This window comes from Lepidochelys kempii, chromosome 2 (genome assembly GCF_965140265.1).
Source record: "Lepidochelys kempii isolate rLepKem1 chromosome 2, rLepKem1.hap2, whole genome shotgun sequence".
Lineage (NCBI taxonomy): Eukaryota > Metazoa > Chordata > Testudines > Cheloniidae > Lepidochelys > Lepidochelys kempii.
In genome coordinates, this window is record NC_133257.1 from 128,768,281 (window position 1) to 128,785,906 (window position 17,626).

Below are 17,626 nucleotides of genomic sequence, written 5' to 3' on the forward strand. Positions count from 1 at the left end.
AAAAATGAATATTTTGTATCTATAATAAATATATATCCTAAGGAGCATGATTGATTATTTTGTATATTTAGTCACACAGAAGTAGAGTGATTATTAGTATCTGAAAAGTACCAACACTATGTAATATTACATTAAAAGAATACTGAGGTTGCAAAGTCAAGCACACATTAGAAAAGGTCAGAATTAAGTTTGCTTGTACCACTTTGATTTGTCCCCCTTGTCTGTATGCATTTATATTGATTTGCATAACATAACCTAGGAAGTTGATGGCAGAGCCAGGAATAGAATCCTGTTCTCCCCTCTGTACTGAATGAAACAGAGTTCTTGAAGAACAAATAGTCTAGGATAATGTAATTAAAGACTGAATCATAATGCACTGTTTCTAAAACTTGCTGTGCCTCTCTTTACTTGTTCTGCTTCTTTTTCTTTGTAGACACCATCCACCTCCGCATTCCAGAATCTTCCCCAGTTGGCACTGCCATTGGTAGTGTAAAAGCCACTGATGCTGACACTGGGAAAAATGCAGAAATGGAATACAGAATTATTGATGGTGATGGAACAGATATGTTTGACATTGTGACACAGAAGGACACACAGGAAGGCATCATAACTGTGCGCAAGGTGTCTATAATCAGTAACAACTGCTGAATGGTTTTGGTGTAGAGGACTGATGTAAATACCAATGTTGTACATTAGACACATATAGAAACAAAAGTAGATCATATTATGATCAACCTTAAAAGCTCAACATTTGCAAGAGTTACCACACAGCCGTATCTTAGAACATGTACTATTTCCCTGTACTTAGAATAGGAAATAATTGGTATTTGAGATATCACTGAGAAGTAGGAGTAGAAAGGGCCATCTCCAATATACTGCCACTATCATCACTGATTTTAGTACAAGTTTGTTTGATGCTTGACTGACAGTTTTTCAGTTTTTGATGCTAGAAACAGGTTTCAGTGTATTTCAGAGAAATACCGCACTGCTATAGTATAGGGAAATACTTTGTCCAAGATACATGTGCACAGTAACTGATTTTTCATAACTGTAGTATCACAGGGCAACAGCATCACGATCAGGAACTGCCAGCCAGGGCTTAGTAGCATGCAACCTTTACAGAGTAATAGCAGCAGCTAAGAGTGTGGGATTTTCTAAAATACCTAAGACAGTTGAATGCCTAACCATAGCTAGAGCACTGTGGATTTCTTAGCGCTGGTCTACATTACAAAGTTAGATCAGCTTAACTGTATTGCTCAGGGCTGTGAAAAATGTCATAGACTCTTATCATCCCCTGATGGTAATGTAGGCAGTGCTAACTTCTTCAGACCCTGCAACGGGATTGTATGCCTCAGTCTGCTTTCCCTGGGCAACTACCACCTCTCTCTTGAGAGAAGGCCCTTTTAATCCTGTCAGAGTTCTTTCATCCTTTTGTGTTCATAGGCCTTTACCTGTTCTGATCAAAACCATTTTTGTGGATTGGTTGGAAAGGAGGCAAAATCATTCAAGTTAATGGTCCAGGTATTGTTTACCTCTTACATGTTTGCTGAGCGGTAGCTTATTTTGAGCCATTTTTTTTTTCCTACCTTTTTTTCCCCAGGCAGATTCCTGTTGAGTTAAACCAATATAGTCTTTCAGAAAACAGCCCAAGAACCAGGCCTACACATAGAATTAATAAATTATTACAGAGCAGTTCCAAATCCATCACAAATAGCTCATAACAAAGAACATATTTCTGGACTAATAATTATGTGTGCTAAAGCGTTTGGACTTTTAAGGGTTCGTGCTCCTCTTCATGAATGAAAATGAATAATACTGCCCCACCAATAACAGGGAACCAAACTGACTGCGTGTGCATTTGTGAAAATATTCACAAGTCAATTTTTGTATTATTCAACCAGTTCTAACTGAGGATTTCCAGTGCACCTTCCAGTAGTGAACAACTAACAAACAATTGCTCTTTTACTACTCCACCCAAAATGTAGAGTAAGGGCCCCATTCAACATTAATTATAATGAAACTTAAGTACATGCTTGAGTGCCTTCCTGAAGAGGAATGGGATAACTTAGGACTCGTCTTCGTGTATAATGGTGCGGGCGCACTATTGCAGCTGTGCTGCTGTAGTGCTTTTGTGAAGAGGCAACTATGCCGACAGTAGCGCTTCTCTTGTCAGCGTAGTTAATCCGTCTCCTGGAGAGGCGGCAGCTATGTTGGTGGGAGAAGCTCTCCCATCCATGTAGCACTGTCTACACAGAGGGTAGGGCGGTTAGGTCAGTAAAACGACATCGCTCAAGGGTGTGGATTTTTCACACTTGAGTGATGTCATTACACCAATATAGATGTGTAGTGTAGACCTGGCCTTAGATGCTGAAAGGTAAGCACCTGTGGTTTAAAATCAGACATGTGGTGGACTGCTTTGCTCAGGAGATTTGGTAATGAGCTGCAAGGCCTTTCACTTCCAAGTGATGGGTTCATACCCAGCTTGCATCATTAAATGCTGCAAATTATTACGATCAGATACCCATTTCTGAGTTTCAGTTCCTTGAGGACAAATTGCTGCATTTCAGTTGGTATCTTCAATGGCAGTCTCAGTAAAAAGACATTGAGAATGGGCTTGGAGACATAATTACTCTTCCTTCTACTCTGATTTCTCTTCATAACAAGGTGGAGCAGAGGAGAAAGAGGAAAGTTTCCATTGCCTGTACTATACCTCTTCTGCTGATACATAGAATATTTAAATCCCCAAAGCTGTCACTCAGGCATCTTTCATGAGCACTAATTGTATAAGTTTGAGGTGGGGGGTAAATGTGTCTCTAGAATCCATTTTGATAAGTGAAAACCACTGACTTGATATCCCTGTTGTTTGTGTGAGCTAATGAAGTCTGCTCTGCAATCAGACAGGTAAATTCTCAGCCTGCTCATTCTCTATATATCATTCATTAGCTACCACTTTCCATCTGTGACACTTGCAGAGAAATTGGAGAATGGAATTTCTTGTCTACACAAAATGGATTCTAATTATAACCCTGAACCCTTCGCTTTTCATTTTAAAGGTAGCTGCTGACAAAATGTCAAATCTATTTTGCAAAAAATTCTCTGATCTTGGATTCATGAAATTCAATGAAAACGAGCAAGATTAAGTACTGATTTTTTCCCAGTAAGGTTTTAAATCTTTGTTTCAAATTTTTTTTTTTTTGCACAATTACAGTTGGCGGCTTAGGTCTGTTTAAATTTATTTCTCCTTAAACAATGAAACTCAGACAAGTGTAAGTATGTGCCTTTTCCACATAAGAATGGCCACATTTGGTCAGACCAATGGTCCAACTAGCCCAGTATTCTGTCTTCTGATAGTGGATGATGCCAGATGTTTCAGAGGACATTAACAGAACAGGGCAATTATGAAGTGATCCATCCCCTCTTGTCCAAGTTCCAGCTTCTACCAGTCAGAGGTTCAGGGACACCCAGAGCATAGGATTGTATCCCTGACCATCTTTACTTATAGCTACTGATGGACCTATCCTCTGTGAACTTACCTACTTCTTTTTTTAACCCAGTTATACTTTTGGCCTTCACAACTTCTCCTGGCAATGAGTTCCACAGGTTGACTGTGTGCTGTGTGAAGAATTACTTCCCTATGTTTGTTTTAAAATGCCTGCTATTAATTTTGTTGGGTGATATCCGGTTCTCGTGTAATGCAAAGGGGTAAATAACACTCTTTCATTCATTTGCTCCATGTCATTCATGACTTAGACCATTTTGTTAGCTTTTTTTGTCTGCTGCTGCACATGAACAGATGTTTTCAGACAACTATCCACAATGACTCCAAGATCTCTTTCTTGAGTGGTAACAGCGAATTTAGACCCCATCATTTTTGTATGTATAGCTGGGAATATGTATACAGTGTGCATTACTTTGCATTTATCAATATTGAATTTCATCTGCCATTTTCTTGCGCAGTCACCCAGTTTTGTGATAACCCTGTGCAACTCTTCACAGTGAGCTTTGGACTTAACTTTGTTTAGTAATTTTGTATTGTCCGCAAACTTTGCCACCTCACTGCATACACCTTTTTCTAGATCATTTATCAATATGTGGAACTGCTCTGGTCCCAGTGCAGATCCTGGACTGTGCTATTTACCTCTCTCCACTGAGAAGACTGACTATTTATTCTTACCCTTTGTTTCCTATCTTTTAACCAGTTACTAATCCATGAGATGACTCTCCCTCTTATTCCAAGACTGCTTACTTTGCTTAAAAGCCTTTGGTGAGGGACCCTGTTTGTCTGTCGACCCTCCTCAAAGAATTCTAATAGACTGGTGTGACACGATTCCCCTTTACAAAAGCCACTTACTCTTTTCCAACGTATCGTGTTCATCTACGTTCTCCTTCCTGCAAATGTTTCCTGAAGAAATTTGGCATTATGGCCCTGATGCTGCAATCGTTCCACAAGCACAACTCCCATTTGCTTCAAGAGAAAGGTCTGGGTGTGGAATGCTTGTCTGATTTGACCCTGTATTTGTGCAACATCAGCAAAATTCATCAAACAGTTGCTAAGTTTGCAGGCAAAAGTTTGCACACAAAAATCTGTTTAGAAAATAGCAATTAACACAACATTTCACTTTTGGAATTTTCTCAGATTTACACTAAGCCGTTCTACCTAGCTGCAGGTGATACTGTAATACAAATAATAATAAGTGGTGATTCACACTGACGTCACTGGACGTTTTGGTTACTCAAGGAACTGGATCCCTATTCTGTTCAGCTGTGGAAAACGACTCTCTGGATTTTCCTGTGAGGTTCTGAGTGCCATTAGCGCCTATTAATCACAGTGGAGTTACACCATTTTACATCAGCTGATGATTTGGCCCATTATGTCTTTACTTCCCCTATGTATCCAACACATACAGTGTAATTTAATAAAGTTTATCTCCTTTTTTCCTCCCTCATAGACACTGGACTATGAAACCAGAAGTCTTTATACTCTGAAAGTAGAGGCTGAGAATACCCATGTGGATCCACGATTTTATTATCTTGGGCCTTTTAAAGATACTTCAATTGTAAAAATCTCTGTGGAAGATGTGGATGAACCTCCTGTCTTCAGCAGATCCTCTTACCTTTTTGAGGTGCATGAAGATATCGAGGTGGGGACAATCATAGGAACTGTAATGGCACGGGATCCTGATTCTGCTTCAAGCCCTATCAGGTAATGTCACAGTCTCTCTATATACCTCATGATTTAAAAATCAAAATACAAAAACAAGCAAGCAATTGTGTGGAGAAAATGGTTTCCCTTTCAAATTGTGATTGATGAACGTTGAGGTAGCTTTTCCACCCTGAGACTTGGGGAGAGGAGAGCAGGGAGGAATTTCTGTAGTCTGAAGGAGAAGAACCCTTCTTCTGTACAACTACTAATGTCCACAGGGGAGAGCCCCTCCCCTGCAGACAGTAGGAGATACACAGGAGCTGATATTTACCTGGGTATATGCATAATCTCCCCGGTAACCCCTTAGGGAGTTCATCAGCCCTTCCGAGGCTCAAAACTGAAGAACTTCCCTTGCTGTGAGCCTATGCAAGTTGATCTACCTTTGCCTCGTATTTCCAGCCACTGTGAGCCTTAGAGGCCTCATTATTGCCCACCAATACATCTCCAGGAGGCTTGCTGGCAACACCCCAATCCTCCACCACCACTTCCAAGCCCTTGGAATTTCTCAAGCCATAGATGAGCCTAGGTAAGCTTGTCAGGCCCTCCTGTGACTAAACCTGTGGGGTTTGGGAGCCCCCTGATAAGCCTATGCTCCATGGGAGTGTGCGGGCTGTTGAACGTCCTAATATTTCCTCGTGTCAACCTCAGACATGGTAGGACATTGACCCAATGGTAGGATGAAATACCACTCTAAGCTATTCTCCTTTCTTCTATAATCCTCCGAAGGTCCATAGGAACAGGTCTTCCTTTCTTCTGTCCAGGGTCCATGCAGGAGCAACAAGGAATGAACAACCTCAGTCCTTGGTTCCTGCCTCCTGCTTCCTAGCCTTATCTGTGAAGCTGCTGGCTAGTTAAAATTAGTTGTGCAAATCCAGACAACCCATCCCAGTGTTACAGTTTAAACTGTTAATGATTTCAAAAAATAGACTTTCCAAGTACTCCTCTATTTTGTACAATTAATCTCATTGAGCTGAGTCCACTAAGTTTTACCACTCTCCTTTTTGCTTGGTTCTCCCTCCCCTTCCCAAAAGTATAAACTGTAGAAGAGAGACAAGGACGATGAAGTAATATCTTTTAAATATATTTTATTGGAGCAACTTTTGTTGGTGGAAGAGACAAGCTTTCAAGCTTCGCAGAGCTGTTTCTCAGGTCTGGAGAAGGTAACTAGGCTGTCTGAGCTAATTACAAGTTAGGACAGGTTGATACACCTATGGGGTTCACATATGTTGTAGGAGACCACTTAAAATGAAGTGGACAGGTAAGGGTTAGCAGGTTGTGGGGTGTGTTACAAACTCTTGTAATGAACCATAAAACCAGTGTCTCTGTTAATCCGTATTTTTTAATGTCTAACAGAGTTAGGAATGTACATTCCCAGGATAGTCTTTCAAATATATTATGCAGGTTTCCTTTGAGGATGAATTGAGAGGTCAGACATGTCATGATCTTGTAGGAAAAGTGTTCACCACAGGTGGTGACTGAAGACAAGGAGGGGGTTTGGGAATAATTTACTTCAGGATGTGGTCCCCATTGTGTGTGGGTTGTGATTGTTTAATGATACCCCCAAAATATACTGGAGATACATTTCTTTTTGTCGATGTTGTGATGCATTTTTTCACAAATTCTTCTTCAAGGTGGCCCATAAAAAGGTTGGCATATTGGAGAGCCAGCCTAGTACCTATGGCTGTTTCCATGGTTTGAACAAAGTGTTAGTTGTTAAACAGGAATTTGGTGTGGGTGATGTCTGAGTATTGTACATTGTCTTGTAGGAATTTGAGGCAGGCAGCAATGCCATCATGGTGAGGAATGTTGGTGTATAATGAGGTGACATCCACGGGGACAAGGATGGCATTCTGTGGGAGGTTGTTAATAATGGAGAGTTTCTGGAGAAAGTCAGTAATGTCTTGGCAGAAGTTGGCCCTTTGTGTGGTGAGTGCTTTGAGGATGATTTCGGAGAGTCCTGATATTCCTTCAGTGAGAGTACTGTGGCCAGATTATGATGGGTCCATCTGGGTACCTTTGTTTGTGTATCTTGGAATGCATGTAGAAGGTCCCTGTTCAGAAGGAAAGGCTTATGTGGGATGAGGCTGTAGAGGTTTTTCTTGGACTGCTTGAGGAAGGATTTGATGGTATCTTTACATTCCTGTGTGAACTGGTATGGGGTGGTCTTTGAGTTCCTTATAGCAGGTGGTGTCAAGAGCTTTCTGTTGGCCTCGTTGATGTAGCCATCAGAATTAAGGACTAGGATTGTGCACTATAGTGGTTGGATTTCAGGGACTGCATAGCTATCCTCTCGGTGGTAGAGAGATTGTGGTATATGTAGTGTTTCTCTGACCACTACATACTACTCCAAATATGCTGAACAGCTCTGCAGACCTCAAAAAACTGAAGAAATATCTCCTGCACTTCCATATTCCAGAATGAAACACTTCAAACAAGAAATTATAACATACTCCTACATACTGGATGAAAAAAAAATCAGGAAGTCTACCTGGAGTCCATGCAGGAAACTCAAACCAATCTCTAAGCACTAAGCTTTAGAAGACTATTTGGACTTTGGTCACATTTGACAAAGGTGTCAAAATAAGTGTTTGTCTTGTCTGATTTTCTTCAAATATGGTAGACACAAAGCATCATTTACCATCTATAAGGACAATATTCCTTTGTTTTTAGACTTTGAAGCATGGCAAAACTGGGTTTGTAAAGGAAACTGAATTGTAGCCTCACTTATGATGACTACTCTGGCTGGAAGAGTAAGATAACAGATGGAAATTTTGAACCTTTAAAGCATCCAGTATTGATAATGCATTTGAATATTGTTCCTTTATCCATTCTAACTTGATGTGACAACTGGGAATCTAAGTAGTCAGGTTTTTGAAGCTGTGATCTTAAAAGGAACAAAGTTGTTGGTTTCACTTGTCTCTGGCACAGCTTGATGAGTGGAACTGCTTCAAGTGAATAAGCTATTTCCCCCCCATCATGCTCTATTATTGATATAGCATAATAGCCTGACGATGCTGTCACACCATCACTCTTGGTCATGTTAGTGTTTCTTCCACTGAATGACAGAAGGTAATTCAGAACAGGCAAGACAGGTGAACTAATGAAATTAAGGGCAGAGGTGTAAACAGCTTTAACGGGGAAAAAAAGTGAAAAGAATCAATGAGTCTTGATTTAAGTTTCAGAGTAGCAGCCGTGTTAGTCTGTATTCACAAAAAGAAAAGAAGTACTTGTGGCACCTTAGAGACTAACCAATTTATTTGAGCATAAGCTTTCGTGAGCTACAGCTCACTTCATCGGAGGCATTCAGTGGAAAATCCATGCTCCTCACTGAAGGAAACAGAACAAGGCAGGACTTTCCATATATGTGGTAGTAATATAAATGTGTATGATTCTTTACCTTTCTTGTTATTGCTGTTTTCTGCTGGAAAAAAAACCTAACAAACAAATTCCGTAGTAGGGATCAGATTCAGCCCTCCAGTGTACATATGCTGACTCTATTAATTTAAATAACAGCCTTACATTTCTATTCCAAGAATCCAGCTCTTCAAAATGAGGATTATAACATTTTAGTTACTACCAAACCATCACCAGACAGTTATAGAATATCAGGTATTACAGGAGAAAATGGACAGCTAAGATTTTGCCTTCTTTATTTAGACAGGTTGTGTCCTTTTGTAATCAGGTTAGCCTGAATAAATCTTTTATGAAACTTTCTATTTAAAAAAGAAAAATTTGGGCAGCTTATGAAGTTGCCTGTTTCTTCTTTTCTTTTCTTTTCTTTTCTTTTCTTTTCTTTTCTTTTCTTTTCTTTTCTTTTCTTTTCTTTTCTTTTCTTTTCTTTTCTTTTAAATAATGGAGATGAGCCTAAACTAAACCTCCCAGGTATGAACTACCCTCTTCCAAAGCTTGGTGGAATCTGAATCCAGGTCCAGATCTGCATTTTACATGTGATTCTTACCTCTAAAAGGGTATGTCTATGGAGCCTGGGGCAGCAAGCATCCTAGCCCAGAATGAGGAGCTTGTGGGCTTGTGTTACTATACTAAAACTAGCTGTCTAGATAGCACTTAGAAATTACAACTTGGGCTGGAGCTTAGGCTCTAAAGCCCAACTCTCTCCCTAGGTTTCTGAGCCTGAGCTCCAGTGTGAGCCACAATGTCTACACAGCAATGTTTATCACAGTAGTACATGCCCTGGGAGCCTGTGTTTGTCGATCTGAGCTGGGAGGCTAGCTGGTGCAGCCTGTGTAGGCATACCCAAGTAGTCCAAACCAAAGCCAAGATCCAAATACCCCAAATTTTAGATAGGATTCAAAACCCAGTGCTGTATCTGAATTCTGTAGCTCAGGTCTTCCCTCTCATAGAAATATGATTTTTAAAGTGAAAATAGGCTATAACTACAGAATAAATACAGAATGTGTGGTTTGCTGCTTTCTGTGGCACTATTCTTTTTTTAACAGACTTGAGTAACAATTGGGCTATTGTCTGGGATTTAGAAGATCAACAGTAGCATCTGCAGGCTTTTGAGAACACCGGGATGATGTAGAAGGTGTATGGTTGCATAACACATACATAACCAAATATTTTGGGCTTATAAAGATAATAGGATTGAATCTTATTTATCTGGGTTGTGTTGGGTTGTGGAACTGTGATGTGAGAAGTAACTCAAATAGCTGCATCACTTGCCTGTTGAAAACCTGTACTATGGAACTTTGACTTATGTCCAGATTTTAAAAAAATGCATTTGATGGCTAAAGTATAATTGCTATGCAATATAAACATCTTGATGAAATATAAGTTCCCCCAAACTTGCCAGGCACTAGGGAATTTTCCTTAATTGTAACTTGTAATTTGGCCACCTGGTTCAGAACTAACACAAACCTTTTACCCCAACTTTGAAGCAAATTGTTTGTGTGCTTTCAATGGTTTAATTGGGACTGGGAGCATCAAAATACTACGAGAGGCTATTCCCATGGTACACTATTTCCAGCCTGGGTGAAATGAGTAAGTACTGGAAATACAAAGACAGGTTTTTGTGAAGGTTCTAGAGCATTCACATACATTCACAAAAGCACGCAAACTCTTGGATCATTCTCCAGACAAGATCATACCCGCATACTGTCAGAGGTACTGGACAGGGTTACCTAGTGTTGGCCTATCTATGCTTCCAGTAAGTGCAGAGTTAGGCAAACCTTCAGTGCTTTTGGAAATCCCATGATACACCAACTGAAAGGCCCCAATCCTTCATTTACCCACAACCTGCCACTGATTTCAGGGGCAATTTTGGACGCATGAGAAATGTAGATTTGGGTCCTAAATGGGAAGAATCAGAGAGCAATATGATTATTGATTTCAGTTTGCCACCATGTGACAGAATGACTTTCTCGACAAGTCAGTTGAAGGTTTGTCCATATGAGTATTTGCAAGGCAAAGGCTTTGCAGTACGGTACAAAGGTTCCTTAATATCAGTAGCTTCATTAAAACTGAAAATCCTGCCAGTTAACATACTTTTAACATTTTTGATTTTTTAAAATTATTATTATTATTTATTATTAAATAATTTATTTTTCTTTTAAATAAATTTACATTAAACTAGGAACTGAAAGCTTTAAACTGTCATTTCAAAAAGCTCAGAAATGAGTTGGCAGTCTGATGTGTTTTTTTTCAAACTGAAAGAGAATTTTCCTCTCAGGAAAAAAAGTGTTTAATTACTGATTTAAACAATGTTCTCTCTCCGCTCCCTATAATAATTCATATTTTAATACAATATCATTTAGTTACAAAGAAAATATTCATAGAAGCCTATGAAAGTTACAGGATAAATTGCAAGAGGAAATATAATGGATACATCTATATTGAGATCATTCTTAGGATTTGTATTTTTCTGTGTACTAGGTTAATATTTTAAGAATTATTTTAAGTTTTTTTTGTTTTTTTTTAGTTTCAGGGACAGTCATCAACATAACTAACAGATGAACTGCACAGCATTTTAAAAAGTTTAAACTTGCAGAAACTAAGCATTTATCTCATCTAAATTATCTCATCTATCATTTTGATGGAATGTATATAGAATTTGAACGTTATACAGATGTACTGTAAGGTAGAGTTGCTTCTTTTAATTTTCAATCACTTACATAATAATTTTTGTCTTCGTTTATCATGTTTAGATTTTCTTTGGATCGTCATACTGACCTTGACAGAATATTTAATATACACTCTGGAAATGGATCCATCTACACTTCCAAACCACTTGACCGTGAGATATCACAGTGGCACAATCTTAGTGTTATAGCATCCGAGATCAGTAAGCCAAATCTTTTTAGTTTTCCTTCATTTCTAAAGTTATTTAAATCTTTCTGGTGCGCAGAATAAATTTCTTAAAAATAAATAGCGTTAAGCCTGGTGCTTTATACATCTTTTCATTCATCTCAGACATTTACAAGAAGCCATTTTGACATTACAAGTAAATAGAATAAACCCAATGTACCATTAAGATTACTACATCATTGCATCTAATTCCAGTCCCACTGGCACAAAAGATTCTAAGTGACAAAAAAAAATCTGAGATTCTTCAAGGGAACTCATGAGGAGCGTTCATTATGAAATTATCTGTTTTAGCATAAGCGCTATATCACTGGTAAAAGCAATAGTTTCTGATGATAAACATGGCTGGTGCCACCATTCTTCAGGCTGCTGGCCACTGTGATAAATGTGTTCTTTCATAGTATTTTCATACTGTGGGAATTCAAGGCCCTTCTGTGCTTAAACTGAGATAGTAATCTCATTTCTTTGTGAGGATATTTTGAGAGAATTTAACTTCTCAACTTAGTTGTAGGAATTAGGTCTCTCTAAAGAAATATGTTAATTTTTTTTGAAAAGTTCAGGTTTTTTAAGGGCAATCAATCTACATAATAATTGCTTGAAATTCATACCTGCCAGACTCTACAGTCACCATCCCTTTATAATGTATTACTGAGCTTCTTCGAAGAGAAAAGGCAACATTGGAATATTTAGGACATTGCTTTCATGACGTTCAGATTTTTGTTCTGTTTTAAAGAAATTTAGTATGTCAAGTAGACATAGCATGTATTTCCTACAAACACTGATACTGTGATGCAGTGGAACCATAAACTGAATTCTTCACAGATTGCTCCCAAGACACCACAGCATGTCATACACCCAGTCAATACAATAATTTATGATCCATCTTCATTGTTTCCTACCCTATTCCAGAAACAAAGCAAAAACATATAAATGTTTAATATAGTTTGGTAGAGGAGTTCTCAGAAATGAATGATGTATGCATGACTTGCCTTTCACTAAAGAGTAAGGACCTCAAAAATTAAAAACAACCAAAACCCTATTCAGTTTAGTGCTGCAAATTTTCACCCAATCCTACTCCCACAGAAGTCAGTGGGATTATTGGATTGATTTAAAGAAAAACCCCTATTTATAGATTTATATTTTTTCTTACAGTAATTTAAGTATGTGATTCTGTTCTGACTTACACCAGTTTTACACTGGTGGAATATTTTTTTCTTTACTGAAGTGTCTACTGATTTATAAAAGGAGAAGTGAAAGGAAAATCAGACCCTGAGAATATCCTTTCAGAGTATGTTTGTCGCCAACCAGTGACCGCTCCTCAGTGTAAAACAAATTTGATAACATCCATTGTGTTTTGATTTTAAAAAACAAATTTCTGGCAGAACAATACTCCTGAGCCCAACGAAAACAACAATTGTCATTGGGTTATGCTAATAGAGTTTATTTGTATACATTATATTTGCTTATTTCATTAACAGAAGTAGTGTTTATCTTCATGAAAACAGCCTAATTGCCCACTAGATACCAGTGAATGAATTTGTTTCTGGCACTAAGCAAAATCTGTTCTGAACACTGATGTGGCCTGATCCTCACCTAGTTTGAGTCCAGGGAGCTATGCCAAATTACACCATCTGAGGATCTGGCCTTGAATGCTGAGTTCTGGAAGAATTTTAAAGAAAACAAACTTTTTTTTTTTAAATGAGAGCAAGAGATCACTTGTTTCTGTTTTCACTTCTTTTCTTTTGGCAGACAATCCCAAAGATACCACTCGTGTTTCTGTTTATGTTCGAATTTTGGATGTTAATGACAATGCCCCGCAGTTTGCCATATTCTATGATACTTTTGTATGTGAAAATGCAAGAGCTGGACAGGTATGCATTCTGTAAATACTTTAAGCTATTTGGTTTTGCTATGGCACTCAGTTTTAGGTCATTCTTTAGAAATGCTAGAGAGAGCATGCTGTTTGAGAGAGAGTGCTTCTAGTACAGTTTATGAAACAAAATGAAGACAAAGAATGGCTGTCAGTAAATCAGTCTTTAAACCTACACAATAATACTTTACAATTGCTCCAGCATGTAAATTACCAAATTACTTTTCTTTACTTTTACAGAAATGGCTTTCTACAAGAGATCTGTTCATTTTACTCTTAAGCTTTTGCATCAGTGGATCTGTTTTTGTTTGCTTTAGATACCTAAGCATATAGGTCTTAAAGATGTGTTCTTAATTGATTTCAGTGTTAGCTTCCAAGAAGAAAGCAACATGCTATAAATAATAATTGGTAATCAAATTTCAATTTTTTTTTCAAAAAGAGGTCAATACTATGGAGCTCAGTTGTACTTTGAATTCATATTTATCGTGTTTAGAAACATCAATGTCACACTTACTTTTTTATGCAAATGACAGTTTATCTCCCAAACATTTTCTGTGGGTGAATCAAACAAAAACATAAAAGATGTTAATATCTGAACTGGTAACATATTATTTTGTTTGGCTTTTATAGAAACCATACAAAATAATACAGAAAAATATACTTGATTAAAGTAAAACAACTCTGCTGCCCACTGTCTAGTTCCTAGTAGGCAGCTAGCCATTAGGGATGTTGGAAACCCACCAGTTTCCCTATTACTGTGTTGTGTGTTCCACAGCACATTAATCCAAGAATTAAAAAATGTCCTTAAAAGTGGCATCAGTGGTACCAGAATGGCATGTACACATCACAGTACTGTTGAAGAGAGTGTGGAGGAGGAATGCAGACTTCTCTGAAAATAGTTAATTTCTTGGACACCTTCATTTCCAGATGGCTGTCTCATTTTATTTATTTTTCTGAGTGGTTTTATAACTGTAAATTCACTGGTACAGATTATGTTTATGATGCACACAACTTAATCTCTCTGGGTCATTGCTAGTTTAATTCTGTCCTCTTGTATATTAGTTCCTCCTTTTTTTTTTTTTTTGTTACCATAATTACAAATGATGTATAGTGAAATTTAGACTTCACCGAATAGTCTTCCCCACTGATAAGTAACCACTGTTTATCAAAAAATGTTCAATCCTATCCTAGAATATGGTGTTTTATGTAGTTAGGTATTTTATTTCTTTATATGTTTAATATGTGACATTATGTTGACTGGCTTCTTGATATCTAATATATTAAATAAGCTTCAGAGGGGTAGCCGTGTTAGTCTGGATCTGTAAAAATGGCAAAGAGTCCTGTGGCAACTTATAGACTAGCAGATGTATTGGAGCATGAGCTTTCGTGGATGAATACCACTTCATCGGATGCATGTCAATATATTAATATGTGAGCTATTGAGAGAATTCAATATATTAATATGTGAGCTATTGTGATAGCATCTAACATGTGCTCGACATTTTCCAAACCTACAGAAAAACCCCAAAGAGATTACACTATAAGTTCACAAGACAGACAAAGGCACAGACAAACACCATAGAAACATAATGTATAAGTACGAGGTGATGCTGAGTAGGAGTCTTGATCGTTTTTCTCCTCTTACTCTTCCGAATCATCCTTGCTCCACTCCTCCAACTTCCCCTTTATCCTCCAGTCTCCAACTAGCCTTTACTCCCCACCATATAATCAGAGAGACAAAGAAACCTACAGCCAGTTAGATGGTGTGCATGCCAAGGGAAGCGTGGAATTACAGTTGTCCTGTGACATCCTGGAGGTGGAGCAGCCTAAATAACCTTTCACCTGCCCCCAGCCTGGAAAGGGTCCCTACCACCTCTTTCCTCTGTGAAAGAGGGTTGCATTCAGCAGAGAAATCATTGGATTAGGGCAAGTACAGCCAAATCTGTTCCAGATATTGAGTGCTGTCTTGCCACTTTTTCTTCCCATTGAGAGGGGACAGGCTGCTTCCTCCAGTATGGTTCTCGGAGCAAGGTTTCGGACCCCCAGGACCTTACCTGCACAGAGTCTTGAGTAGCTGTTGAATCACTAACTATGATGGAGGCTTTTAAATTTGGTTTTCATGATCAGTGTTCAATAAACCAAAACTGCTTGTCAGTTATTAGACTCTCCTTTACCAAATGTATACAGACTGACTCCCTTATCATATGTGCAAATATTTTACCTGAAAAAAACATATCCATCTAACTGGCAAATTCATGGATTTTTCGTCACTACATTTCTTAAAGTATGTTTTGGGTTTTTTTTTAGTTGTTGGGTCTCTCTTCTCACTGTCTTTAATTTATTGCAGATTATAAAGAATTAGTAGAAAAGATCCAGTGTTTGTTCAACTCTTTAGTGCATTTCATCCAGATCCATACGTGTATATCTTTTTTGTTTTATCAAATATTGTTTTACTGTCTATTTGTTTATCCTTTGCTCTTGCCATCTTCAAGTATCATATCCAACAGTTTCCCTGATTAGATCCTCCGATGTCCTTGTTATCATTAGCCTTTTTATTACAAGCTAAGTTCAAATAGATTTATTTAAAAATTCACAGTCCTCACCTTTTCAAGTTGTAGCAATTTTATTTTCTACCATTATTCTTCTTTTCAGGATGTATTTATAGGACATTCTTATTGCCTTTGATTCCTTACTAGCATGATATCTGCTTTTTTCTGTCATTATTTCTCAGTGATTCATTCACTCAAACATCTTTCTTATTAATCTCTTATCTCTTCCAATTATTTCTTACTTTAGTTCCTTCTGTGACCTTCCTTTCTATTTATATCTCCCATGCGTTTTAAGTTGTACTAGATTAGACTTTCTTCTTTCAGTATTGTGTTTTTTACAGCTTTCCAAGCCTTACTCTATTTTGTTTCCAGATAGCGATGCATCTCATGCCACACTAATGTACTGTTTGCTATGAGTGTGTGATGGGTATGTAAATCATGTATTAGGATTTCTGTACCCTGAGTAGAACACAGATACACAGGAATCTGCATATCAGATTTTAGATTAGTGGTCTTTTTACTCCAGTACAGTGGTCAGTACCAGGAAGATTTAAAGAACCCTGCAGTGAACTATTTTGGAATAAACTGCCCACAATACTGATCAGCTAGTGCCTAGCTTATGTACTGGGTCTATACCATTCATGATGTTTTTACACCTTTATGACGTCTCCTCTTATTCATCTCCTCTCAAAACTAAACACTCCCAATCTTTTCACATGCTCTTCTCATGGAAATCTTCCCATTCCTCTAACCATTTTACTCACCCCTCTCTTGATCTCCTTATGTTTATCTCCCTCTGTTGAGAAAGAGTGATCAGAACCATGCAGAGTGTACAAGATCTTTGGCTCCATTGCAGTTGCTATATACCACTCCGGCAATGAAAAGGGGCTGGTGAAGGATAAAAGAGTGTGGGGAATCACTGGTGGCATTTCCAGACAGCTATCTTTTTTTCTTCTTCTTCTTGGTTTTGTATTTTCCTTGGAAAATCAATAAGCAAAGAATGCAATGAGTGGAACATTGAAATTATCTCAATAATAATTGCTAGTGACATCACAACAAAGGAATGTACACGTAACTTTTTTTCTTTATGATTTTAGTTTCTGGTTTTTCTTTCAAAAATAAAACATAGGAAACAACCAGTGCATGATGAGGGGGGTCAAGGACAGTAATATATGTTTGGAGAATGGCTAGCATGCATCATGTTGGCTTGTAGGAGCCAACAGTATACATATAATATATACAATTAAATAGCCATAGTGCATAAGAGTTATACATATTATGGCATAATATATTAGCCCTATGGCATCCATTTCACAGCAAATTTAAGTGTATTCTCCCCTTTTTTGTCACCAATATCATTACTTTCTCACGTAGTGTGCACAAATATTTTCAACCATTCCAAAGAAACGAGAGGTTTATTAGGAGTTTCATTTTCTGAGTATTAAACACATTACTTTTAAAAGTACATTTTTTGGTGTTTGCTGGAAAATTTAATTCATCTACTAATCCCAGTATACACATTTTGTTTTATATTCAGAACTGTGGAAAGAAATTTCCACATGTTGCTTCAGTATATTTGAAGTAAGCAAAAAGTAGGTAGAGTGGGTTAGCTGATGGTTGGTGGCATGTCCAGTGTTAATTAGCTTAAACTCCCTTGATGTACATGCTCTAGCATTCAGTAAA

At 37.9% G+C, this 17,626-nt stretch overlaps 1 protein-coding gene across 4 annotated transcripts in view; it reads left to right on the forward strand.

Moving 5' to 3' along the window:
- CDH10 (cadherin 10) overlaps window positions 1-17,626 on the forward strand; it is a 146,343-nt gene that overhangs the window by 110,017 nt on the left and 18,700 nt on the right. For 3 of the 4 annotated variants that reach the window (XM_073332273.1, XM_073332275.1, XM_073332276.1), the window contains 4 exons: window positions 434-621; window positions 4,950-5,203; window positions 11,368-11,504; window positions 13,274-13,395. In XM_073332273.1, coding sequence (XP_073188374.1) covers window positions 434-621; window positions 4,950-5,203; window positions 11,368-11,504; window positions 13,274-13,395 — 701 coding nt within the window. The remainder of the gene's footprint in view (window positions 1-433; window positions 622-4,949; window positions 5,204-11,367; window positions 11,505-13,273; window positions 13,396-17,626) is intronic. The other variant, XM_073332274.1, reaches the window with a different exon arrangement.